The sequence below is a fragment of the Dicentrarchus labrax genome, unplaced genomic scaffold, assembly GCF_905237075.1.
Source record: "Dicentrarchus labrax unplaced genomic scaffold, dlabrax2021, whole genome shotgun sequence".
NCBI lineage: Eukaryota > Metazoa > Chordata > Actinopteri > Moronidae > Dicentrarchus > Dicentrarchus labrax.
In genome coordinates, this window is record NW_026136713.1 from 23,336,304 (window position 1) to 23,361,931 (window position 25,628).

A 25,628-nucleotide genomic window follows, 5' to 3' on the forward strand; every position below is an offset into this window, starting at 1 on the left:
CGTCTGCTGTTTGATTCTTCTGATCATCATTACACTGATGTTAACGCCCCACACATTGATCTGACTGATATTGATTACTGATCACTTTATATGTTTAACAGTAGACCCCAACTCAAGAAACAAATTCAGAAAAAAAAGAGAAAAGAAAACATTAACAAACAATAATAATTAATTATTAATTATTCAATTCAATTCAATTCAATTTTATTTGTATAGCGCCAATTCATAACAGAAGTTATCTCAGGACACTTTTCAAATAGAGCAGGTCTAGACCGAACTCTTTATAACATTAATTACAGAGACCCAACAGTACCACCATGAGCAAGACCTTGGAGACAAGGGCAAGGAAAAACTGCCTGTTAAAAGGCAGAAACCTAGGACAGATCCTCCGGCTCTAGGTGGGTGGTCGTCTGTCTCGACCAGTTGGGGTGAGAGAGAGAAGACAGAGAGAGAGAGAGAGGCTGAGAGAAGAGAGCGAGAGACAGACAGACAGGTGCACAGCAACAACAGTATTGGCAATGGCAGTCAAGCAGGACCATGGCAGGAGGCTCCACCAGGATCCATAAGAACCTGCGAGACGAGAAAGCACAAGAACTCCGGGGAAGAAGTGGAGTTAGTAACATGCATTAAAGGGACATGAATGAGTGCAGAAAGAGAGAGGAAGAGAGTAGCTCAGTGCACCATGGGAAATCCCCGATAGTCTAGGCCTATAGCAGCATAACTAAGGGATGGTTCAGGACTCACCTGATCCAGCCCTAACTATAAACTTTATCAAAGAGGAATGTCTTAAGCCTACTCTTGAATGTGGTGAGGGTGTCTGCCTCCCGAACCACAACTGGAAGCTGGTTCCACAGGAGAGGAGCTTGGTAACTGAAGGCTCTGGCTCCTGTTCTACTTTTAGAGACTATAGGAACCACAAGTAGCCCAGCATTCAGAGAACGTGGTGTTCTAGAGGGGTAATAGGGTACTATGAGCTCTTTAAGATATGAAGGAGCCTGACCATGAAGAGCTTTATAGGTGAGGAGGAGGATTTTAAATTCTATTCTACATTTTAAAGGGAGCCAGTGCAGAGAAGCTAGTACAGGAGAGATGTGATCTCTTTTCTAGTTCCTGTCAGTACTGTGCTGCAGCATTCTGAATTAATTGGAGCGTTTTAATGGACTTATTGGGGCAACCTGATAATAAAGAGTTGCAGTAATCCAGCCTTGAAGTAACAAATGCATGGATTAGTTTTTCTGCATCTGTCTGTGATAGTATGTGTCTAATTTTTCTAATATTACGTAAATGAAAGAAGGCAGTCCTAGAGGTCTGCTTTATGTGGGAGTTAAATGACAAATCCTGATCAAAGATAACTCCAAGATTCCTGACAGTGGTGCTAGAGGCCAAGTTAATGCCATCTAGAGTGACTATAACTTTAGACAATGAGTCTCTAAGGTTTTGGGGGCCAAGAACAAGAATTTCGTTTTTCTGAGTTTAACATCAGAGAATTGCAGCTCATCCAGGATTTTATGTCCTTAAGACATGTTTGTAATTTAGATAATTGATTAATTTCATTGGGTTTGATTGATAGATATAACTGCGTATCATCTGCATAACAGTGAAAGTTAATGGAGTGATTCCTAATAATGTTGCCTAAAGGGAGCATATATAAAGTAAATAGTATTGGTCCAAGTACAGAACCTTGTGGAACTCCATGACTAACTGTAGTATTTATTGAAGATTCATCGTTAACATGTACAAACTGCGAACAATCTGATATGACTTAAACCAGCTTAGTGCGGTTCCTTTAATGCCAATTTGATGCTCAAGTCTCTGTAAAAGAATATTATGGTCAATGGTGTCAAATGCAGCTCTAAGATCTAATAATACAAGTACAGAGACAAGTCCATTGTCAGAAGCAGTCAGAAGGTCATTATTAACTTTAACCAGAGCTGTCTCTGTGCTATGATGAACTCTAAATCCTGACTGAAAATCCTCAAATAAACTATTGTTATGTAGAAAGTCACACAACTCTTTGGCGACTACCTTCTCCAGAATCTTAGAGAGGAAGGGGAGGTTAGAAATCGGTCTATAGTTGGCCAAAACCCCTGGGTCAAGAGTGGACTTTTTAAGAAGGGGCTTAATTACAGCTACTTTAAAGGACTGTGGTACATATCCTGATAATAAAGAAAGATTAATCATATCCAGTAAAGAAGTGCCAATTAAGGGAACAACTTCTTTAAGCAGCCTAGTTGGGATCGGGTCTAACAGACAGGTTGATGGCTTCGATGAAGAAATGATTGAAGTTAACTGATGAAGATCGATAGCAGAAAAACAGTCTAAATATATATCTAAGTTTACATTGACAGAAGTCCCTGAACTTGGAGAGCCACTGATAACTGTTGATGGCAGTTGGTGATTAATTTTCTCTCTAATAGTAATAATTTTATTATAGAAGAAGCTCATGAAGTCATTGCTACTTAAGTTTATGGGGATATGTGGCTCAATAGAGCTGTGACTCTCTGTCAGCCTGGCTACAGTGCTGAAGAGGAACCTAGGGTTATTCTTATTTTCTTCTATTAGTGCTGAGTAATAGGCTCCTCTGGCATTACGGAGGGCCTTTCTATAGGTTTTAAGATTATCTTGCCAAATTGAGCGATATTCTGATAATTTGGAAGAGCGCCATTTCCTTTCAGATTTCCTAGCTATTTGCTTTAACTGGCGGGTTTGGTGGTTATACCAAGGTGCTAGTCTCCTATGTTTTAATAATTTCCTTTTTATAGGAGCGATAGAGTCTAATGTTGATCGTAGTGAGCCTGTAGCACTATCCACAAGATTATCAATTTCAGAGGGACTAAAGTCATTATAGGACTCTGTTAAATTCAGACATGGCATTGAATTAAACACTGAAGGAATCTCCTCCTTAAATTTAGCTACAGCACTGTCAGATAGACATCTGCTGTAGGAAGTTTTGCCTAATGGCTTATAATCTAATAGTATGAATTCAAAAGTTACTAAATAATGGTCACATAGGAAAGGATTATGTGGGAAGACTATTAAATGTTCAATATCAATGCCATATGATAGAACAAGGTCAAGAGTGTGATTAAAACAATGAGTTGGTTTATTTACACTCTGACAGAAGCCAATTGAGTCTATTAATGATATAAATGCATTACTAAGGCTGTCATTGTCAACATCCACATGAATATTAAAATCACCTACAATAATTACTTTATCTGATTTAAGGAGTAAACTTGATAAAGACTCTGAGAATTCAGATATAAAATCAGAGTACGGTCCAGGAGCGCGGTACACTATAACAAATAGAACTGGCTGCAGTGTTTTCCAGTTTGGGTGAGAAAGACTAAGAACAAGGCTTTCAAATGAATTATAATTTAGTTTAGGTTTAGGGTCCATTAAAACGCTCGAATCATATATGGCTGCTACTCCACCTCCTCGGCCAGTGCCTCGAGGAATGTGAGTATTAATATGACTGGGGGGTGGATTCATTTAGGCTAACATACTCCTCGTGGGACAACCAGGTCTCAGTAAGACAAAGTAAATCAATATCATAATCTGATATTAATTCATTCACTAGAACAGCTTTAGAGGACAGAGACCTGATATTTAACAGCCCACATTTCATTCTCTTATTTTGTGCTACTGAGGAGTTGGTTTTAATTTTTATTAGATTTTTATGTTGAACTCCTCTTGTTTTTATTTCTTTAAATAGTTTAGGTGGTCGGGGGACAGACACAGTCTCTATGGGGTTTTGGGTGGGTGACTGTTCTAAAGAAAGCGCAGAGGAGTGTGTAAGACAGCAGCTCTGCTTCCTGGTCCTAACTCTGGACTGTCAGGTTTTAGAGATAAACTTCGCCATATTTCTAGATAAGAGAGCCGCTCTATCCAAAGTGGGATGGATGCCGTCTCTCCTAATCAGACCAGGTTTTCCCCAAAAGGCTTCCAGTTATCAATGAAGCCCACATCGTTTTCTGGACACCACCTCGACAGCCAGCGGTGGAATGACGACATGCGGCTATACATGTCATCACTGGTCACATTGGGCAGGGGTCCAGAGAAAACTATGGTGTCCGACATTGTTTTAGCATAATTACACACCGACTCCACATTAATCTTAGTGACCTCCGATTGGCGTAAACGGGTGTCGTTACCGCCGACGTGGATAACAATCTTACTGTATTTACGTTTATCTTTAGCCAGCAGTTTTAAATAGGATTCAATGTCGCCCGCTCTGGCCCCAGGGATACATTTAACTATGGCCGCTGGCTTCGCTAACTTCACGTTTCTGACTATGGAGCTGCCAATAACCAGAGTTGGTTCCTCAGCGGGTGTATCGCTGAGAGGGGAAAATGTATTAGAAACGTGAAGCGGTTGGTGGTGACCTGTGGGCTTCGCCGTTCTAGTCTTCCTTCGCTCAGTCACCCAGCCTCCCTGTCTGCCCGGCTGCTCGGGAACTACCGGGGATCTACAGAGCTAACAGAAGCTACCTTCGGTCGGACCGCACCGGCTACTGGGGGCTGGCTAACTATAGCGGCTAAAGATATCTCAGTGGTGCGGTGCCGTTCCTCTAACTCACTAAGCCTCGCCTCCAGCGCAGTAAATAAACTACATTTAATACAGGTACCATTATCTTTAAAGGAGGCAGAGGAATAACTGAACATCTGACACACTGAGCAGGACAGAGGAAGAGGGAGAGGGAGAAGCCATAGCTAACTGCTAATGCTAATGAAACTAGCGTGTATGAAAAACTTTGAAAGTAGTGAAAAGTCCCTAAAAGAAGGAGTAACTCCGAGTGTTTAAGTAGAACTAGTCTACGTTTAAATGTTAAGCGGGAAAATAACCGCTGTAACGAGTAAAACTAATTTATATTTAGCGTTCACTGACAGAGCTACAGCACCAAACAGTGTACACAGAGCAGGAAGTAAACCGGGAATGAGTCTGTACGCTTACCGTAGCACGTCACGTCTTCTACATAAACACAAAGTCACAGAGAAGGGCTTCCAGTAATTCTAGTTTTATACATATATAGTGTTTATATAGTGTATATTTAGTGTGTATAATATATCTATATATATCTATATATCTATCAGTTCAGTCTGTAGGGACTGACCACAGTATGGAGTGTAGACTGCCAGCTGGAGAGGTGCCAGTTCCATCTCCTGTGCACTATTGAAGTGCGCTTGAGCAAGGCACTGAACCCCTAACTGCTCCCAGTGTGTGTGTGTGTGTGTGTGTGTGAACACTGAGTGATTGACTGAGGTGAGTTATTACAGATAATAAACAAATTCTAACGTTAATATTAAATATCAGATATTAGTGTTAATGAATGAAAAACAAATGTTTCAATATGTCAGATTACATTCATTCATTTTTTCTTTAACAGCTTTTAAAGTGTCGGTTTAACAAGGTATAAGCAATATACAATATATATATAATTATATATAACAATATATAAACAATGACAAAAAATATACATATATCTATATAATATATATCTTAAATCTTAAAATAATATTAATAAATCAAATATAGATTGAAAGAACTGTAATGTTAAGTGTATTTTTATCTCAGTCATAATTTATGTTATATAGTTTATAATATATAACAATAAAACATAATCAATAAACAGACAAACATTCATGTCTCAGTTTATTATTGTTTACATCAGACAGGAAGCCCCGCCCACCTCCAACATCCAGACCTCAGGATTGGACACTGCTGCTCACACACTGACTGACTCAATATCAATTATTCATTTTTTATAATTTGACATTAATATTGTTAATAATAATAATTGTTAATGAACAGCATGCTGAGCTGTGATTGGTTCATCAGGGAAGGGGTGGGGCTTGGTTACAGGCTGTTACAGTGTTTGTCTCTGTTGCCGTGGAGACGCAGGTGTGAGGACAGGAAGTTACTTGAGTGGCGAGAAGGGACACGGGACCATGAGTTTATTCTCCTGAGAGTCCAGATGGACGACGCTGTCTCTGACTGAGAGACAGAGAGACAGAGTTAGTGCTGATTGATTGTTGATTGATTTTATCTGCAGGGAAACAGACTCATTCATAAAGTAATAATCAATATTCATATGATGTCACATTATGTCGTCACATATGTCACATGATTAATGTCTGATGTCACTCAGTGTGTTGTGGGCGGAGTCTCACCTGCAGCGACAACTCTGGCGTCAGTGTGAGCTTTGTGTCGAATTTCAGCTCGCTGGTCGGCGCTCTCGAACCACCAGAGGGCGTGAACTGGCCAAGTGACATCATCATCAACACACACACACACACACACACACACACACACACACACACACACACACAGATTCAGCATAGTTTTACCGTGTAGTTTTACGGTGCTGTGTGCAGTGTAGTTTTACCGTGTAGTTTTACGGTGCTGTGTGCAGTGTAGTTTTACAGTGTAGTTTTACAGTGCTGTGTGCAGTGTAGTTTTACAGTGTAGTTTTACAGTGCTGTGTGCAGTGTAGTTTTACAGTGTAGTTTTACGGTGCTGTGTGCAGTGTAGTTTTACCGTGTAGTTTTACGGTGCTGTGTGCAGTGTAGTTTTACAGTGTAGTTTTACAGTATACCTCTGTTCTGGAGCCCAAACTCGTTGTGGAACGCTCCCACCAGCTTGCCGTACCCTGGTGCATCGTGGGCGCTGATGGCAGCCTGGAAGGCTTTGCCCCACCTTGCTGGACTGCCAGGTTTCATCAGGAAGGAGACGAGCTCGTACACACCTGGAACACATCTGTAGTTATCACAAACACGTGATGTCACTAAGGGCAGATCTTACAGTGTGGGGGGGCGGGGCTTACCACCCTCCTGTGGCGGACTCTGAAGCCGGCTCCACGGAACCACGTAGGTGACCTCGTTGTCCTGAGACGTCAGCATCGGTATCGCCTTCGAGAGGTAATCTGAGATCCAGGACGGGTCCTTAGCCAGGGCTGCCCGGACTGCTGCCCGCTGAGAATAACTGTCTGAGGAGGGGAAGAGGGGGGTGGGGAGGAAGAGGAGGAAGAGGTGGACTTACACTTTTCCAATCTTGTGATGAAGAAGAACGTTTAAAGAGGAGGAAGACTCACCATACTTCCATATATGGAAGACTTTGTTGAGGCCGCCGTACTCGATGCTCCAGTAGCCAATCAGTTCGGAGTGGGCGGTGCGAAGGTGGATCTTCTCATTGGTCAGTTTGAGGAAGGCCGCGTTCTGGTCTGGACGGATGCAGTAAGTGCGGAACTCATAGAAGGTTCTGTGTTCCTGTTGGGGACCAGTGGAGAGATGCACTCGAGGCTGCAGAGAGAACAGAGACCTGGTTTAGAGACTGACTACTGACACTACACCACTGCACTACTGACACTAGACCACTGCAATACTGACACTAGACCACTGCACTACTTACACTGACACTAGACCACTGCATTACTGATACCAGAACACTGCACTACTGACCCTGTACTACTGACACTAGACCACTGCACTACTGTAACTGACACTAGACCGCTGCACTACTGACACTGGACCACTGCACTACTGACACTAGACCACTGCAATACTGACACTAGACCACTGCACTACTTACACTGACACTAGACCACTGCATTACTGATACCAGAACACTGCACTACTGACCCTGTACTACTGACACTAGACCACTGCACTACTGTAACTGACACTAGACCGCTGCACTACTGACACTGGACCACTGCACTACTGACAATAGACCACTGCACTACTGACACTAGACCACTGCACTACTGACACTGACACAAGACCACTGTACTACTGATACTAGACCACTGCACTACTGACCCTGACACTAGACCACTGCACTACTGATACTAGACCACTGCACTACTGACACTGACACTAGACCACTGTACTACTGATACTAGACCACTGCACTACTGATACTAGACCACTGAACTACAGACACTAGACCACTGCACTACTGACACTGACAAGACCACTGCACTACTGACACTGGACCAGTGACTTTGACACTAGACCACTGCAATACTGACACTGCATTACTGACACTAGACCACTGCACTACTGTAACTGACACTAGACCACTGCATTACTGATACCAGAACACTGCACTACTGACCCTGTACTACTGACACTAGACCACTGCACTACTGTAACTGACACTAGACCGCTGCCCTTCTGACACTAGACCACTGCACTACTGACAATAGACCACTGCACTACTGACACTAGACCACTGCACTACTGACAATAGACCACTGCACTACTGACACTAGACCACTGCACTACTGATACTGGACAAGTGACACTGACACTAGACCACTGCACTACTGATACTAGACCACTGAACTACAGACACTAGACCACTGCACTACTGACACTGACAAGACCACTGCACTACTGACAATAGACCACTGCACTACTAAAACTGACACAAGACCACTGCACTACTGACACTAGACCACTGCACTACTGACACTGGATCAGTGACTCTGACACTAGACCACTGCAATACTCACACTGCATTACTGACACTAGACCACTGCACTACTGACATTGACACTAGATCACTGCATTACTGATACTAGACCACTGCACTTCTGACACTGGACCATGGCACAACTGACACTAGACCACTGCACTACTGACCCTGCACTACTGACACTAGAGCACTGCAATACTGTAACTGACACTAGACCGCTGCACTACTGACACTGGACCACTGCACTACTGACACTGACACTGACACTATTCAATTCAATTCAATTCAATTTTATTTGTATAGCGCCAATTCATAACAGAAGTTATCTCAGGACACTTTTCAAATAGAGCAGGTCTAGACCGAACTCTTTAACATTAATTACAGAGACCCAACAGTACCACCATGAGCAAGACCTTGGAGACAAGGGCAAGGAAACACTGCCTGTTAAAAGGCAGAAACCTAGGACAGATCCTCCGGCTCTAGGTGGGTGGTCGTCTGTCTCGACCAGTTGGGGTGAGAGAGAGAGAGAGAGAGAGAGAGAGAGAGAGAGAGAGAGAGAGAGAGAGCGAGAGACAGACACTAGACCACTGCACTACTGTAACTGACACTAGACCACTGCGCTACTGACACTGGCACAGTAATAGCTAGAATATTTGAAAGTTTCCATTTAAAGGACACTACAGTTTTTACAGTTTAATTAGATTCTTATAGTAATCATTTAATTGTGATTTATTTGGTTAAGTTCAATAACTGAATGCTGTGACGCCTCATATTAAATGTTTGGATTTAAAGGAACAGACTCATGCTGCCACCTGCTGGTCACAATAAATCACTACAGGTGGGATACGTGACGGTGGACCATGAACCACTGTGTGTGTGTGTGTGTGTGTGTGTGTGTGTGTGTGTGTGTGTGTGTGTGTGTGTGTGTGTGTGTGTGTGCGTTGCTGTGATTCAGATTGAATGTGCTGTTAATGTAAAGCTGCTGTCAGCCTGTGTGTAACTGAGGTGTAACAGTATTAATGTACAGAGAACAGGAGGTGGTTCTCTCTCTGCAGCTGCTGGTTAATCTAAAACTCTGAGTCCAAAGATCAACAACAGACCCTCAACTTTCACCTCAATTCACTCACTGATGGTCCAACATCTACTGCAACTGGTCCAACTGCAGTGTGTGTGTTACAGTGTGTGTGTGTGTGTGTTACAGTGTGTGTGTGTGTGTGTGTGTGTGTGTGTGTGTGTGTGTGTGTGAGAGACAGTGTGTGTGTGTGTGTGTGTGTGTGTGTGTGTGTGTGTGTGTGTGTGTGTGTGTGTGTGTGTTACAGTGTGTGTGTGTGTGTGTGTGTGTGTGAGAGACAGTGTGTGTGTTACAGTGTGTGTTACAGTGTGTGTGTGTGTGTGTGTGTGTGAGAGAGACAGTGTGTGTGTTACAGTGTGTGTTACAGTGTGTGTGTGTTACAGTGTGTGTGTGTGTGAGAGAGACAGTGTGTGTTACAGTGTGTGTGTGAGAGAGACAGTGTGTGTGTTACAGTGTGTGTTACAGTGTGTGTTACAGTGTGTGTGTTACAGTGTGTGTTAGGGTTGCTGGACTTGAACTCACCTGAGCAGCAGGAGCAGCAGGAGCAGCAGGAGAGAGCAGGCGGACTGCTGATCTCAGTGAGGAGCTTCTGAACTTCAACATGTTGGCCGAGAAGTAACAGAATGAGACGGAGAGAGGAAGTTATCTGCCTGCCGAAGATCCTCTGTCAACAAGAGGTCTAACTCTGTAGAGAAAACAGGCAAACACAAGGAACACAAATGCTGCATACTTATTATTATTATTATTATTATTATTATTATTATTATTTTGTACTATTTATGTTGCTGACTACATACTACTTATTGTAAATGTTTTCTTTATAATATTTTTCATATGTTGTTGTTCATTTTGTTGTTCTATGTTTATTGTTATGCACCAGTATACAGAGAATCCACTGTATGAAAACCTACAATATAATATATAATATGTATTATATATTTATATATATATTATATATTTATATATATTATATATATATAAATATATAATATATATTATATATATATAAATATATATAATATGTATATATATGTGAATATATTTGAAAGAATATAAAGTGAAAAGTAAAATAAATAAATAAATCAAATATGAAGAAGCTTTAATAACTCTATAATAACATACATAAACAAACTTTAAGTCAATAAATATACAGATGTTTATGTTTATTATTTATACATAAAAAACATTTATTTTATTTAGAAGTTGTATTTTAAATGAAACTGTAAGGTACGGAAGCCCTGGATGGATTCATGGATTCATTCATTTAATGCTGTCATCTCAAAGGTAACAGAGCTTGTTTTCTTCCTGTTCATTTATCTCGACATTGACGGTTTAGGGCTTCCGTAGTAAAGTTAGTTGTATGTTTGGTTCCTGAATGCGACACAGAGTGAGACCTCCTGTCTGCTCTCGGACGCCACGGTGTTTAAATGTTTTTATTTCCGCTTATTGATCCTGTATCAGTTTATTATATCGGTCCTGTATCGAGTATTATATCGGTCTTGTATCGATTATTCGAAGATTCGCGAATTAAATATTTGATTTAAAATTATTTCGGTTTTTTAACCGGAACATAAACAACAACGCGTTTTACGTCACATCCGTTTAGGAAGTGGCTGCTGGAGTTGTCTCGTGGGTTCAGGTCTCAGATGGGTCTCAGACCGGTTCGGGTGTAGTCCGACATGTTCCAGGTGATCCAAGTGAGCGTCCGCCGGGCACTGTGCCGGGGGGTTCGGTTTTCTGCCCGCTGCGTCCCCGCGGCGGCCCGGGCGGGGTCAGTGCCTGGCTCAGAGGTCGCTGCGGGTCGGACCCTGACCCTGAGGCTCTGCAGCGGAGACCGGAGGACGGACCGGAGCTCCACCGTGGACCCGGACCTGGAGGAGCAGTTCGTGTTTCTGGAATATACAGGTGAGACCCCGAGACCGGTACCAGTACTGACAGAGTCCTACAGTACTGACAGAGTCCTACAGAGTCTCATAGAGTCCTACAGTACTGACAGAGTCCTACAGAGTCTCATAGAGTCCTACAGTACTGACAGAGTCCTACAGTACGGACAGAGTCCTACAGTACTGACAGAGTCCTACAGAGTCTTACAGAGTCTCATAGAGTCCTACAGTACTGACAGAGTCCTACAGAGTCTCATAGAGTCCTACAGTACTGACAGAGTCCTACAGAGTCTTACAGAGTCCTACAGTACTGACAGAGTCCTACAGAGTCTCATAGAGTCCTACAGTACTGACAGAGTCCTACAGTACGGACAGAGTCCTACAGTACTGACAGAGTCCTACAGAGTCTTACAGAGTCTCATAGAGTCCTACAGTACTGACAGAGTCCTACAGAGTCTCACAGAGTCTCACAGAGTCTTACAGAGTCCTACAGTACTGACAGAGTCCTACAGAGTCTTACAGAGTCCTACAGTACTGACAGAGTCCTACAGAGTCTCATAGAGTCCTACAGTACTGACAGAGTCCTACAGTACGGACAGAGTCCTACAGTACTGACAGAGTCCTACAGAGTCTTACAGAGTCTCATAGAGTCCTACAGTACTGACAGAGTCCTACAGAGTCTCACAGAGTCTCACAGAGTCTTACAGAGTCCTACAGTACTGACAGAGTCCTACAGAGTCCTACAGAGTCTTACAGAGTCCTACAGTACGGACAGAGTCCTACAGTACGGACAGAGTCCTACAGAGTCTTACAGAGTCTCATAGAGTCCTACAGTACTGACAGAGTCCTACAGAGTCTCACAGAGTCTCACAGAGTCTTACAGAGTCCTACAGTACTGACAGAGTCCTACAGAGTCCTACAGAGTCCTACAGAGTCCTACAGAGTCTTACAGAGTCCTACAGTACGGACAGAGTCCTACAGAGTCTCATAGAGTCCTACAGTACTGACAGAGTCCTACAGAGTCTCATAGAGTCCTACAGTACTGACAGAGTCTCACAGAGTCTCACAGAGTCCTACAGAGTCTCATAGAGTCCTACAGTACTGACAGAGTCCTACAGAGTCTCACGGAGTCTCACAGAGTCTTACAGAGTCCTACAGTACTGACAGAGTCCTACAGTACTGACAGAGTCCTACAGTACTGACAGAGTCTTACAGAGTCTTACAGAGTCCTACAGAGTCTTACAGAGTCCTACAGTACTGACAGAGTCCTACAGTACTGACAGAGTCTTACAGAGTCTTACAGAGTCTTACAGAGTCTTACAGAGTCTTACAGAGTCTTACAGAGTCCTACAGTACTGACAGAGTCCTACAGTACTGACAGAGTCTTACAGAGTCCTACAGAGTCTTACAGAGTCCTACAGTACTGACAGAGTCCTACAGTACTGACAGAGTCTTACAGAGTCTTACAGAGTCTTACAGAGTCTTACAGAGTCCTACAGAGTCTTACAGAGTCCTACAGTACTGACAGAGTCCTACAGAGTCTCATAGAGTCCTACAGTACTGACAGAGTCCTACAGAGTCTCATAGAGTCCTACAGTACTGACAGAGTCTTACAGAGTCTTACAGAGTCTTACAGAGTCTTACAGAGTCTTACAGAGTCCTACAGAGTCTTACAGAGTCCTACAGAGTCCTACAGTACTGACAGAGTCCTACAGAGTCCTACAGTACTGACAGAATAGTGACAGAATCCAACAGTGTGTGTCCAGTGTGGATCAATCAGTGACGTTATATATTCAATTCAATTCAATTCAATTTTATTTGTATAGCGCCAATTCATAACAGAAGTTATCTCAGGACACTTTTCAAATAGAGCAGGTCTAGACCGAACTCTTTATAACATTATTTACAGAGACCCAACAGTACCACCATGAGCAAGACCTTGGAGACAAGGGCAAGGAAAAACTGCCTGTTAAAAGGCAGAAACCTAGGACAGATCCTCCGGCTCTAGGTGGGTGGTCGTCTGTCTCGACCAGTTGGGGTGAGAGAGAGAGAGAGAGAGAGAGAGACAGAGAGAGAGAGAGAGACAGACAGACAGACAGACAGACAGGTGCACAGCAACAACAGTATTGGCAATGGCAATCTAGCAGGACCATGGCAGGAGGCTCCACCAGGATCGACAAGAATCTGCAAGACGAGAAAGCTGGTTCCACAAGAGAGGAGCTTGGTAACTGAAGGCTCTGGCTCCTGTTCTACTTTTAGAGACTATAGGAACCACAAGTAGCCCAGCATTCAGAGAACGTAGTGTTCTAGAGGGGTAATAGAGTACTATGAGCTCTTTAAGATATGAAGGGGCCTGACCATGAAGAGCTTTATAGGTGAGGAGGAGGATTTTAAATTCTATTCTACATTTTATAGGGAGCCAATGCAGAGAAGCTAGTACAGGAGAGATGTGATCTCTTTTTCTAGTTCCTGTCAGTACTCGTGCTGCAGCGTTCTGAATTAATTGGAGCGTTTTAATGGACTTATTGGGGCAACCTGATAATAAAGAGTTGCAGTAATCCAGCCTTGAAGTAACAAATGCATGGATTAGTTTTTCTGCATCTGTCTGTGATGTGATAGATATATTACAACTAATGAGTGATAAACTACAGTACAGTCTCTTCCCAGAGTCAGAGTTTGGTATGTCCATTCTGGGCTACTGTAGAAACATGGCGGTTCAACATGGCGGACCCGCTCCCTCTGTAGATAAAAATGTCTCCTTCTATACTTTCAGCTGATTAAACACTGATGAAAACATCCCTATAAAAATGATATTACAATGACACAGTGGAGCTTTAATGCACCACATTGTAACAATAACAACAATAACAACAACGACAATAATGGTAATAATGATAAATAGATAGACTTTATTAATCCCCAGAGGGAAACTGGGTCGTCATAGCAGCCAGGTACATTAAAATACAATAAAATATAACAATAGAATAAAATACTTAGAAAAGATAAAAAAAAGATAAATAAGTAGGTAAGGTGCAAAAAGTTATAGTTACAAGATGGTGGTAATAGTACTGATGACATGATGGTAGTGTTATTGTTAATAACAGTATATAATAATAATATTAAACATATTTATAATAATAATAATAATATGTGTATATATATAATATGATGACTGAACAGATATACATGTATACACATAGATATTATACATTAATATTGATATAATCTAAACATGTGTCATATATTCAGCCTGTGCAAGGTGTGCATACATACATACTGTAATATATAAACACAATATATATATCATATGTACACACATGTGTATATATATATATATATATATATATATATATACAAGATATGATATGATATAAAGCATGCATAATAGATACTAGACTATACAAGAAGATATACATACAATAGATAACATCTTATTGTTATATAATAATAATAATAATAATAATAATAATAATATAATAATAATAATATATTGTATAAATATGATATAACCCTGTTTATAATTAATAATCACAGCAAACAGTTTGTCAACAAACAAATAAAACAGGAAGTAAATGGTGATAAAACTACAAATCCCACAGTGACTCTTTTCTCTCCTGTGGGATCAGATCCAGAGGAGGACCTCTCATCTTCCTCTGCTCCTCCTCCTCCTCCTCCTCCTCCTACTGGCTCTCCGGCGGATTCACGTGTTCCTCCTCAGAGACCGCTGCGAGCTCTGGAGCGCCAGCTGCTGGCTCTGAGGGGCGTGGCCCAGCGGGAGGTGGAGCCAGACTCTCTCATCCAGTTCCACGATGTGGACTTCCCGCTGGATGAGGAGCTAGTGGCGGCAAGGAATAAGAAGAAGAAGAAGAAGAAGGCGGCGGGGCGAGGGGAGCATAAAGTCTTCGGTACCCCAGACGTGGACGAACCGATCAGCGACACCTGCTGTTCGGGCTGTGGCGCCCTCCTGCACTGCGCTGCCACCGACGTCCCCGGGTACCTGCCCAGCGAGAAGTACAAGGCGCTGCTGCAGGAGGAGCGTCTGAGCGGCGCCACCTGCCAGCGCTGCCACCTCCTCACCCACCACCACAAAGCCCTGAACCTGCACATGTCCACGGACCAGTACCGGGATGTGGTCCGGCAGATCCGCCCCCTCAAGGCGCTGGTGCTGCTCATCGTCGACCTGCTGGACGTCCCCGACTCCATCGTCCCCGACCTGCCCGACCTGGTGGGGACAAACAAGCACGTTGTTGTCCTCGGCAACAAGATCGACCTGCTGCCGGGGGACTCGCCCAACTACCTGCAGCGAATCAAACGCCAGCTCGTTCGGTACTGCGAGGACGCCGGGTTTGGCGGACAGGTGACCGACATCCACCTGATCAGCGCCAAGACCGGGTATGGCATCGAGGGTCTGATCTCCAGCCTGCAGCAGTCCTGGAAGTACAAAGGGGACGTGTACCTGGTGGGCAGCGCCAACGCCGGGAAGTCAACGCTTTTCAACACGCTGCTCGAGTCCGACTACTGCAAGTCCAAAGTCCCCGATGCCATCCACAAAGCCACCATATCGCCCTGGCCCGGTGAGCACACCACACTCCATTCACATTTCTGTCCATTGAAGGTTTGTTTGTTTATTGTAACACACAGAGCTCCCACAGCATGATGGGAAATTGTGTTTGAATCTACAGTCGTCACTGAGGACTTTCATTGTTTTGGAATCTGGGAATCATTTTATAGGCAGAATAACTTTAGAAATGTTTGATATATTAAATATTAAACTAGTTCTTTTATGTGTAAATGAGCATTGATGCAAATGAAGTTTGGTAGAATTAAAAGATTAGAAATATAAAGTGAGATTCATCAGCACAATGTAATGAAAAATAATAATCCAATACTGGATCAATAAACTTTGATCAGTATTTGCTGTAGTCCAACTGTTTTATGATTGGTCGTCATGTGACCGTGCTTGTTTTTCCCACTGTGGTGCGTTCAGGGACGACTCTGAACCTGCTGAAGTTTCCCATCATCAACCCGACTCCGTACCGGATGTTCAGACGACAGGAGCGACTGAACGAAGCGTCGAGACAGACGGAGAGTGAGCTGTCGCAGGACGAGGTTAAGAGACTCCAACACTTCAGCCGGCAGGGATACCTCATGGGTAAGACGGGGGAGAGTGGGGGGGAGAGAACACCTGTTCACCTGTCCACCTGATACCTGTCCACCTGTTCACCTGTTTACCTGTTTACCTGTCCACCTGTTTACCTATTTACCTATTTACCTGTTTACCTGTTCACCTGTTCACCTGTTTACCTGTCCACCTGTTTACCTGTTTACCTGTCCACCTGTTTACCTATTTACCTGTCCACCTGTCCACCTGTTTACCTATTCACCTATTCACCTATTCACCTGTCCACATGTTTACCTGTTTACCTGTTTACCTTTCCACCTGTTTACCTGTTCACCTGTTTACCTGTCCACCTGTCCACCTGTTTACCTGTCCACCTGTTTACCTGTTTACCTGTTTACCTGTTCACCTGTTTACCTGTCCACCTGTTCACCTGTCCACCTGTTTACCTGTTTACCTTTCCACCTGTTTACCTGTCCACCTGTTCACCTGTTCACCTGTCCACCTGTCCACCTGTTTACCTATTTACCTGTCCACCTGTCCACCTGTTTACCTATTCACCTGTTCACCTGTTCACCTGTTTACCTGTCCACCTGTCCACCTACCTTTCTAGGTCGTGTTGGCAGGACGTTCCGGTCTGATGTCAGGTCCAGACGGGATGAGATCGAGTTTGATCCCGACAGGTTGGCTTTTGGAGAAAATGAAGAGGGACAGATGACGATAAAAGGTGAGGACAAATCTCATTGGACAAATGATCTCTGATGTCATCAGTTACAGGTGGAAGAGAAGCTACATCGTTAGCAGCTAATAAACTAATAAACAAAGAACTGATTCTTTATGTCGCAATGTGACTGAACACACAGTCACTGCACTCTGACCCCTGTGTGACCTCTGACCCCTGTGTGACCTCTGACCTCCGTGTGACCCCTGTGTGACCTCTGACCTCTGTGTGATCTCTCAGCTCCCAGCAGGTTGGCTGATGAGTTCACGGTGAACGAGCTGAAAGACGCTCACTGGCTGTTCGACACCCCGGGAATCATGAAGGAACACGATGTGAGACACTGTTGCTCGCTATAGTACTGCTAATAATACTATAAGTACTCCTAATAGTACTCCTAATAGTACTGCTAATAATACTGCTAATAATACTGCTAATAATACTGCTAATAATACTATAAGTACTCCTAATAGTACTGCTAATAATACTGCTAATAATACTATAAGTACTCCTAATAGTACTGCTAATAATACTGCTAATACTATAAGTACTCCTAATAGTACTCCTAATAATACTGCTAATAATACTGCTAATAATACTGCTAATAATACTATAAGTACTCCTAATAGTACTGCTAATAATACTGCCAATAATACTATAAGTACTCCTAATAATACTGCTAATAATACTATAGGTACTGCTAATATTACTGCTAATAATACTACTAATAATACTATAAGTACTCCTAATAATACTGCTAATAATACTACTAATAATACTATAGGTACTGCTAATAATACTGCTAATAATACTACTAATAATACTATAAGTACTCCTAATAATACTGCTAATAATACTATAAGTACTCCTAATAATACTGCTAATAATACTATAAGTACTCCTAATAATATTGCTAATAATACTATAAGTACTCCTAATAGTACTGCTAATAATACTGCTAATAATACTATAAGTACTGCTAATAATACTGCTAATAATACTATAAGTACTCCTAATAGTACTGCTAATAATACTGCCAATAATACTATAAGTACTCCTAATAATACTGCTAATAATACTATAGGTACTGCTAATAATACTGCTAATAATACTACTAATAATACTATAAGTACTCCTAATAATACTGCTAATAATACTATAAGTACTCCTTATAATACTGCTAATAATACTGCTAATAATACTATAAGTACTCCTAATAATACTATAAGTACTCCTAATAATACTGCTAATAATACTGCTAATAATACTATAAGTACTCCTAATAGTACTGCTAATAATACTGCTAATAATACTATAAGTACTCCTAATAATACTGCTAATAATACTATAAGTACTGCTAATAATACTGCTAATAATACTAAAGGTACTGCTAATAATACTGCTAATAATACTATTAGTACTGCTAATAATACTGCTAATAATACTAAAGGTACTGCTAATAATACTATTAGTACTGCTAATAATACTGCTAATAATACTATTAGTACTGCTAATAATACTGCTAATAATACTAAAGGTACTGCTAATAATACTGCTAATAATACTATTAGTACTGCTAATAATACTGCTAATAATACTATTAGTACTGCTAATAATACTGCTAATAATACTAAAGGTACTGCTAATAATACTGCTAATAATACTATTAGTACTGCTAATAATACTGCTAATAATACTAAAGGTACTGCTAATAATACTATTAGTACTGCTAATAATACTGCTAATAATACTATTAGTACTGCTAACAATAATAATCATATACAACATGTACAACAACTAATCAGCTCTCATGCTGTCTGTCTGTCTGTCCGTATGTCAGATCCTCAGCCTGTTGACAGAACAGGAAGTGATGTCAGTGGTCCCGTCTCAGGCCGTGGTCCCGAGGACGTTTGTGTTGAAGCCCAGTATGAGTCTGTTTGTGGGAGCGCTGGCCAGGATCGACTTCCTGCAGGTCATCAAACAGCAATCAGTACAGCAATCAGTACAGCAATCAACACAGCAATCAATACAGCAATCAATACAGCAATCAGTATAGCAATCAGTACAGCAATCAATACAGCAATCAATATAGCAATCAGTACAGCAATCAGTACAGCAATCAGTACAGCAATCAGTACAGCAATCAGTATAGCAATCAATACAGCAATCAGTATAGCAATCAGTACAGCAATCAATACAGCAATCAGTACAGCAATCAGTATAGCAGTCAGTATAGCAATCAGTACAGCAATCAACACAGCAACAGCAATCAGTACAGCAATCAACACAGCAATCAGTACAGCAATCAATACAGCAATCAATACAGCAATCAGTATAGCAATCAGTACAGCAATCAATACAGCAATCAATATAGCAATCAGTACAGCAATCAGTACAGCAATCAATACAGCAATCAGTACAGCAATCAGTACAGCAATCAATACAGCAATCAGTATAGCAATCAGTACAGCAATCAATACAGCAATCAATATAGCAATCAGTACAGCAATCAATACAGCAATCAATACAGCAATCAGTATAGCAATCAGTACAGCAATCAATACAGCAATCAATATAGCAATCAGTACAGCAATCAGTACAGCAATCAGTACAGCAATCAGTACAGCCACCAGTATAGCAATCAGTATAGCAATCAATACAGCAATCAGTATAGCAATCAGTGCAGCAATCAACACAGCAACAGCAATCAGTACAGCAATCAACACAGCAATCAGTACAGCAATCAGTACAGCAATCAGTACAGCAATCAGTACAGCAATCAGTACAGAAATCAATACAGCAATCAACACAGCAATCAACATAGCAATCAACACAGCAATCAGTACAGCAATCAGTACAGCAATCAGTACAGAAATCAATACAGCAATCAGTACAGCAATCAATACAGCAATCAGTACAGCAATCAGTACAGCAATCAGTACAGCAATCAATACAGCCATCAGTATAGCAATCAATACAGCAATCAGTACAGCAATCAATACAGCAATCAGTATAGCAATCAGTACAGCAATCAGTATAGCAATCACTATAGCAATCAATACAGCAATCAGTATAGCAATCAGTACAGCAATCAATACAGCAATCAGTACAGCAATCAATACAGCAATCAATATAGCAATCAGTACAGCAATCAGTACAGCAATCAGTACAGCAATCAGTACAGCCACCAGTATAGCAATCAGTATAGCAATCAATACAGCAATCAGTACAGCAATCAGTATAGCAATCAGTATAGCAATCAATACAGCAATCAGTACAGCAATCAGTACAGCAATCAGTATAGCAATCAGTACAGCAATCAACACAGCAACAGCAATCAGTACAGCAATCAACACAGCAATCAGTACAGCAATCAGTACAGCAATCAACACAGCAATCAGTACAGCAATCAGTACAGCAATCAGTACAGCAATCAGTACAGAAATCAACACAGCAATCAACACAGCAATCAACATAGCAATCAACACAGCAATCAACACAGCAATCAGTACAGCAATCAGTACAGCAATCAGTACAGCAATCAGTACAGCCATCAGTATAGCAATCAATACAGCAATCAGTACAGCAATCAATACAGCAATCAGTATAGCAATCAGTACAGCAATCAGTATAGCAATCACTATAGCAATCAATACAGCAATCAGTATAGCAATCAGTACAGCAATCAGTACAGCAATCAGTATAGCAATCAATACAGCCATCAGTATAGCAATCAGTACAGCAATCAACACAGCAATCAGTACAGCAATCAACACAGCAATCAGTATAGCAATCAGTACAGCAATCAATACAGCAATCAGTATAGCAATCAGTACAGCAATCAATACAGCAATCAGTATAGCAATCAGTACAGCAATCAGTATAGCAATTACTATAGCAATCAATACAGCAATCAGTATAGCAATCAATACAGCAATCAACACAGCAACAGCAATCAATACAGCAATCAACACAGCAACAGCAATCAATACAGCAATCAATACAGCAATCAATACAGCAATCAACACAGCAACAGAAATCAATACAGCAATCAACACAGCAATCAACACAGCAATCAACACAGCAATCAATACAGCAATCAATACAGCAATCAGTACAGCAATCAGTACAGCAATCAACACAGCAATCAGTACAGCAATCAATACAGCAATCAACACAGCAACAGCAATCAATACAGCAATCAACACAGCAACAGCAATCAATACAGCAATCAGTACAGCAATCAATACAGCAATCAGTACAGCAATCAATACAGCAATCAGTACAGCAATCAACACAGCAATCAGTACAGCAATCAGTACAGCAATCAGTATAGCAATCACTATAGCAATCAATACAGCAATCAACACAGCAACAGCAATCAGTACAGCAATCAACACAGCAATCAGTATAGCAATCAATACAGCAATCAACACAGCAATCAGTATAGCAATCAGTATAGCAATCAATACAGCAATCAGTACAGCAATCAGTACAGCAATCAATACAGCAATCAGTACAGCAATCAGTACAGCAATCAGTACAGCAATCAGTACAGCAATCAATACAGCAATCAGTACAGCAATCAGTACAGCAATCAACACAGCAATCAGTACAGCAATCAACACAATCAGTACAGCAATCAACACAGCAATCAACACAGCAATCAGTACAGCAATCAACACAGCAATTGATGGGTTTTTAATATTTGAGTTAATCCGTCTTTGTTCTTAGCCAGAAGAGTTACACTTCAATCAGTTCTGTCTGTTTGACTCTGAAATGTCCTTGAAGGGCCACCATACTTACTGCTCATTGAACCTGTGGATGTTCTCACTTTACAGATACAGCCTCAGGGCAGCGCTTGTATTTATCAGTGATCAGCCGTTATTGATCAGCCGTTATTGATCTGGTCTCGTCCACAGGGGGAGACATCCTGCTGGTTTTCGGTCGTGGCCTCCAGTCAGGTCCCAGTTCACATCACCAGTCTGGAGAAGGCCGACAGTGTCTATGAGAAACATGCGGGACACGTCCTGCTGGGGGTGAGACGCACTCACCTGTGGTCACATGATTAGTTTACACCAATGATGTCATACTGATACCTGTGTGGTGCGTTCAGGTTCCTCTGGGAGGGTCGGAGCGGATGAAGGAGTTTCCTGCGTTGATTCCTCAGGTGTTCAGGCTGGAGGGTCGAGGGTTCCTGGAGGCTGCCGCGGACATCAAACTATCGTCTGCAGGTAAACAGCTGAAAGTTCATCAATAATCCGATCATCAATAATGTGTGATTAAATTAAAATTTAAAATTTAATTAAAATTCAATATTAAATTAAAATTCAATATTAAATTAAAATTTAAAAAATTAAATATGTCAATATCTGTGCTGCAGTGTGTCTGTGTGTCAGTGCTGCAATGTGTCTGTGCTGCAGTGTGTCTGTGCTGCAGTGTGTTACTGTCTGTGCTGCAGTGTGTCTGTGCTGCAGTGTGTTACTGTCTGTTCTGCAGTGTGTCTGTGCTGCAGTGTGTTACTGTCTGTTCTGCAGTGTGTCTGTGCTGCAGTGTGTTACTGTCTGTTCTGCAGTGTGTCTGTGCTGCAGTGTGTTACTGTCTGTGCTGCAGTGTGTCTGTGCTGCAGTGTGTTACTGTCTGTTCTGCAGTGTGTCTGTGCTGCAGTGTGTTACTGTCTGTTCTGCAGTGTGTCTGTGCTGCAGTGTGTCTGTGCTGCAATGTGTCAGTGCTGCAATGTGTCTGTGCTGCAGTGTGTCTGTGCTGCAGTGTGTCAGTGTCTGTGCTGCAGTGTGTCTGTGCTGCAGTGTGTCAGTGCTGCAATGTGTCTGTGCTGCAGTGTGTCAGTGTCTGTGCTGCAGTGTGTCAGTGCTGCAGTGTGTCTGTGCTGCAGTGTGTTAGTGTGTCAGTGCTGCAGTGTGTCAGTGCTGCAGTGTGTTAGTGTGTCAGTGCTGCAGTGTGTCAGTGCTGCAGTGTGTCTGTGCTGCAGTGTGTTAGTGTGTCAGTGCTGCAGTGTGTCTGTGCTGCAGTGTGTCAGTGTCTGTGCTGCAGTGTGTCTGTGCTGCAGTGTGTCAGTGCTGCAGTGTGTCAGTGCTGCAGTGTGTTAGTGTGTCAGTGCTGCAGTGTGTCTGTGCTGCAGTGTGTTAGTGTGTCAGTGCTGCAGTGTGTCAGTGCTGCAGTGTGTCAGTGTGTCAGTGCTGCAGTGTGTCAGTGCTGCAGTGTGTTAGTGTGTCAGTGCTGCAGTGTGTCAGTGCTGCAGTGTGTCTGTGCTGCAGTGTGTTAGTGTGTCAGTGCTGCAGTGTGTCAGTGCTGCAGTGTGTCAGTGCTGCAGTGTGTCAGTGTGTCAGTGCTGCAGTGTGTTAGTGTGTCAGTGCTGCAGTGTGTCTGTGCTGCAGTGTGTCAGTGTCTGTGCTGCAGTGTGTCTGTGCTGCAGTGTGTCTGTGCTGCAGTGTGTCAGTGCTGCAATGTGTCTGTGTGTCAGTGCTGCAGTGTGTCAGTGCTGCAGTGTGTCTGTGCTGCAGTGTGTTAGTGTGTCAGTGCTGCAGTGTGTCAGTGCTGCAGTGTGTCTGTGCTGCAGTGTGTTAGTGTGTCAGTGCTGCAGTGTGTCAGTGCTGCAGTGTGTTAGTGTGTCAGTGCTGCAGTGTGTTAGTGTGTCAGTGCTGCAGTGTGTCAGTGCTGCAGTGTGTTAGTGTGTCAGTGCTGCAGTGTGTCTGTGCTGCAGTGTGTTAGTGTGTCAGTGCTGCAGTGTGTTAGTGTGTCAGTGCTGCAGTGTGTCAGTGCTGCAGTGTGTCTGTGCTGCAGTGTGTTAGTGTGTCAGTGCTGCAGTGTGTCAGTGCTGCAGTGTGTCAGTGCTGCAGTGTGTTAGTGTGTCAGTGCTGCAGTGTGTCAGTGCTGCAGTGTGTCAGTGCTGCAGTGTGTTAGTGTGTCAGTGCTGCAGTGTGTCAGTGCTGCAGTGTGTCAGTGTCTGTGCTGCAGTGTGTCAGTGCTGCAGTGTGTCAGTGCTGCAGTGTGTCAGTGCTGCAGTGTGTTAGTGTGTCAGTGCTGCAGTGTGTCAGTGTCTGTGCTGCAGTGTGTCAGTGCTGCAGTGTGTTAGTGTGTTAGCTCTGTCTCTACCTGTCCTCTGTCACACTGGGAGCAGAGTCTCTCCTCTTCTGGTAGCCAGTTCTGTCTGTGGCGACCCGTTTCTATGGCCAGGCTGTGTTCACTCAGTCTGTACATTGTCAACATTTTTCTTAGTTTAGGACATTTTATTGTGATGAGGTAATTTGTCAGCCAGTTTGAATTCTCTTTTTAAGGTCAGATAACATTGTAATTTACTTTGTGTTTTGGTCGTTTCTTTCTTTCTCTGTCTCTCTCTGTCTGTCTCTCTCTCAGGTTGGGTGGCAGTGACAGCAGCAGAAGGTGATGAGGTTCTGTTGAGGGTTCACGGTCCAGAGGCGGTGGCGTTCAGTGTGCGGACGCCACCGCTGCTTCCTCACATTGTCTCTCTGAAAGGAGAACGCATCCAAAAATCTGCCGCCTACAAACCCATGAAACCTCCGGGGCTGCTGGACGGCGGGCTGTCGATCCACGGCGCCGAGAGGCTGCATGTGAAGAAGAAGGTGAAGAAGATGAAGAAGATGAAGAAGTGAGGCCTGCAGATGGGTGGGAGGAGGACGCTTTGATGGAGGACACGGAGCGCCGTGGTCTCAGTGACACTATCACCTGTTTCCATGGATACGTGGTGTTAACTGAACATAAAAAACATTGTGGTTCCTGTAGAGAACCTGATGATGGACGTTAATAAAGAGACAGTTTAATATGTTGGTTCTTTATTGTTCTACACACACATACACACACACACACACACACAGTAACACAGACACACCGTAACACACACACACACAGACACACACACTATATAATGTATATTTTTAGTTAAGATAAAATTTATATTATTTGTTATTAATATATAAATATTATTAGTTGTAATTGATTAATAATATCATCAATAATATACATATCTAATCCATGCATTTGTTACTTCAAGGCTGGATTACTGCAACTCTTTATTATCAGGTTGCCCCAATAAGTCCATTAAAACGCTCCAATTAATTCAGAACGCTGCAGCACGAGTACTGACAGGAACTAGAAAAAGAGATCACATCTCTCCTGTACTAGCTTCTCTGCATTGGCTCCCTGTAAAATGTAGAATAGAATTTAAAATCCTCCTCCTCACCTATAAAGCTCTTCATGGTCAGGCCCCTTCATATCTTAAAGAGCTCATAGTACCCTATTACCCCTCTAGAACACTACGTTCTCTGAATGCTGGGCTACTTGTGGTTCCTATAGTCTCTAAAAGTAGAACAGGAGCCAGAG

At 42.5% G+C, this 25,628-nt stretch overlaps 2 protein-coding genes across 2 annotated transcripts; one reads left to right on the plus strand and one right to left on the minus strand.

Annotated features, from left to right (window-relative positions):
- Positions 1-5,639: 5,639 nt before the first annotated feature.
- Positions 5,640-10,216, minus strand: nipsnap3a (nipsnap homolog 3A (C. elegans)). The gene is made up of 6 exons (XM_051420159.1): positions 10,073-10,216; positions 7,091-7,298; positions 6,824-6,985; positions 6,596-6,745; positions 6,171-6,257; positions 5,640-5,994 (listed from the first exon to the last, which is right to left on the minus strand). Exons 1-6 carry the CDS (start codon positions 10,151-10,153, stop codon positions 5,918-5,920), a joined length of 765 nt encoding a protein of 254 aa, XP_051276119.1. The 5' UTR covers positions 10,154-10,216; the 3' UTR covers positions 5,640-5,917.
- A 917-nt stretch (positions 10,217-11,133) lies between these two features.
- LOC127374503 (nitric oxide-associated protein 1) lies at positions 11,134-25,069 on the plus strand. Its single transcript, XM_051419896.1, has 9 exons — positions 11,134-11,455; positions 15,060-16,007; positions 16,421-16,585; positions 17,166-17,279; positions 17,514-17,605; positions 19,111-19,242; positions 22,193-22,309; positions 22,387-22,504; positions 24,645-25,069. Exons 1-9 carry the CDS (start codon positions 11,230-11,232, stop codon positions 24,899-24,901), a joined length of 2,169 nt encoding a protein of 722 aa, XP_051275856.1. The 5' UTR covers positions 11,134-11,229; the 3' UTR covers positions 24,902-25,069.
- Positions 25,070-25,628: the final 559 nt, after the last annotated feature.

Coding starts and splice junctions, on each gene's coding strand:
- nipsnap3a (XM_051420159.1), bottom strand. CDS start 10,153: ATGTTGAAGTTCAGAAGCTCCTCACTGAGATCAGCAGTCCGCCTGCTC. Junction 6,986..7,090: donor CTTCCATATATGGAAGTATG/GTGAGTCTTCCT, acceptor TCCCCTCCTCAG/ACAGTTATTCTCAGCGGGCA. Junction 6,258..6,595: donor GTTTGGGCTCCAGAACAGAG/GTATACTGTAAA, acceptor TCACTTGGCCAG/TTCACGCCCTCTGGTGGTTC.
- LOC127374503 (XM_051419896.1), top strand. CDS start 11,230: ATGTTCCAGGTGATCCAAGTGAGCGTCCGCCGGGCACTGTGCCGGGGG. Junction 11,456..15,059: donor CGTGTTTCTGGAATATACAG/GTGAGACCCCGA, acceptor CTGTGGGATCAG/ATCCAGAGGAGGACCTCTCA. Junction 16,586..17,165: donor CCGGCAGGGATACCTCATGG/GTAAGACGGGGG, acceptor CTACCTTTCTAG/GTCGTGTTGGCAGGACGTTC.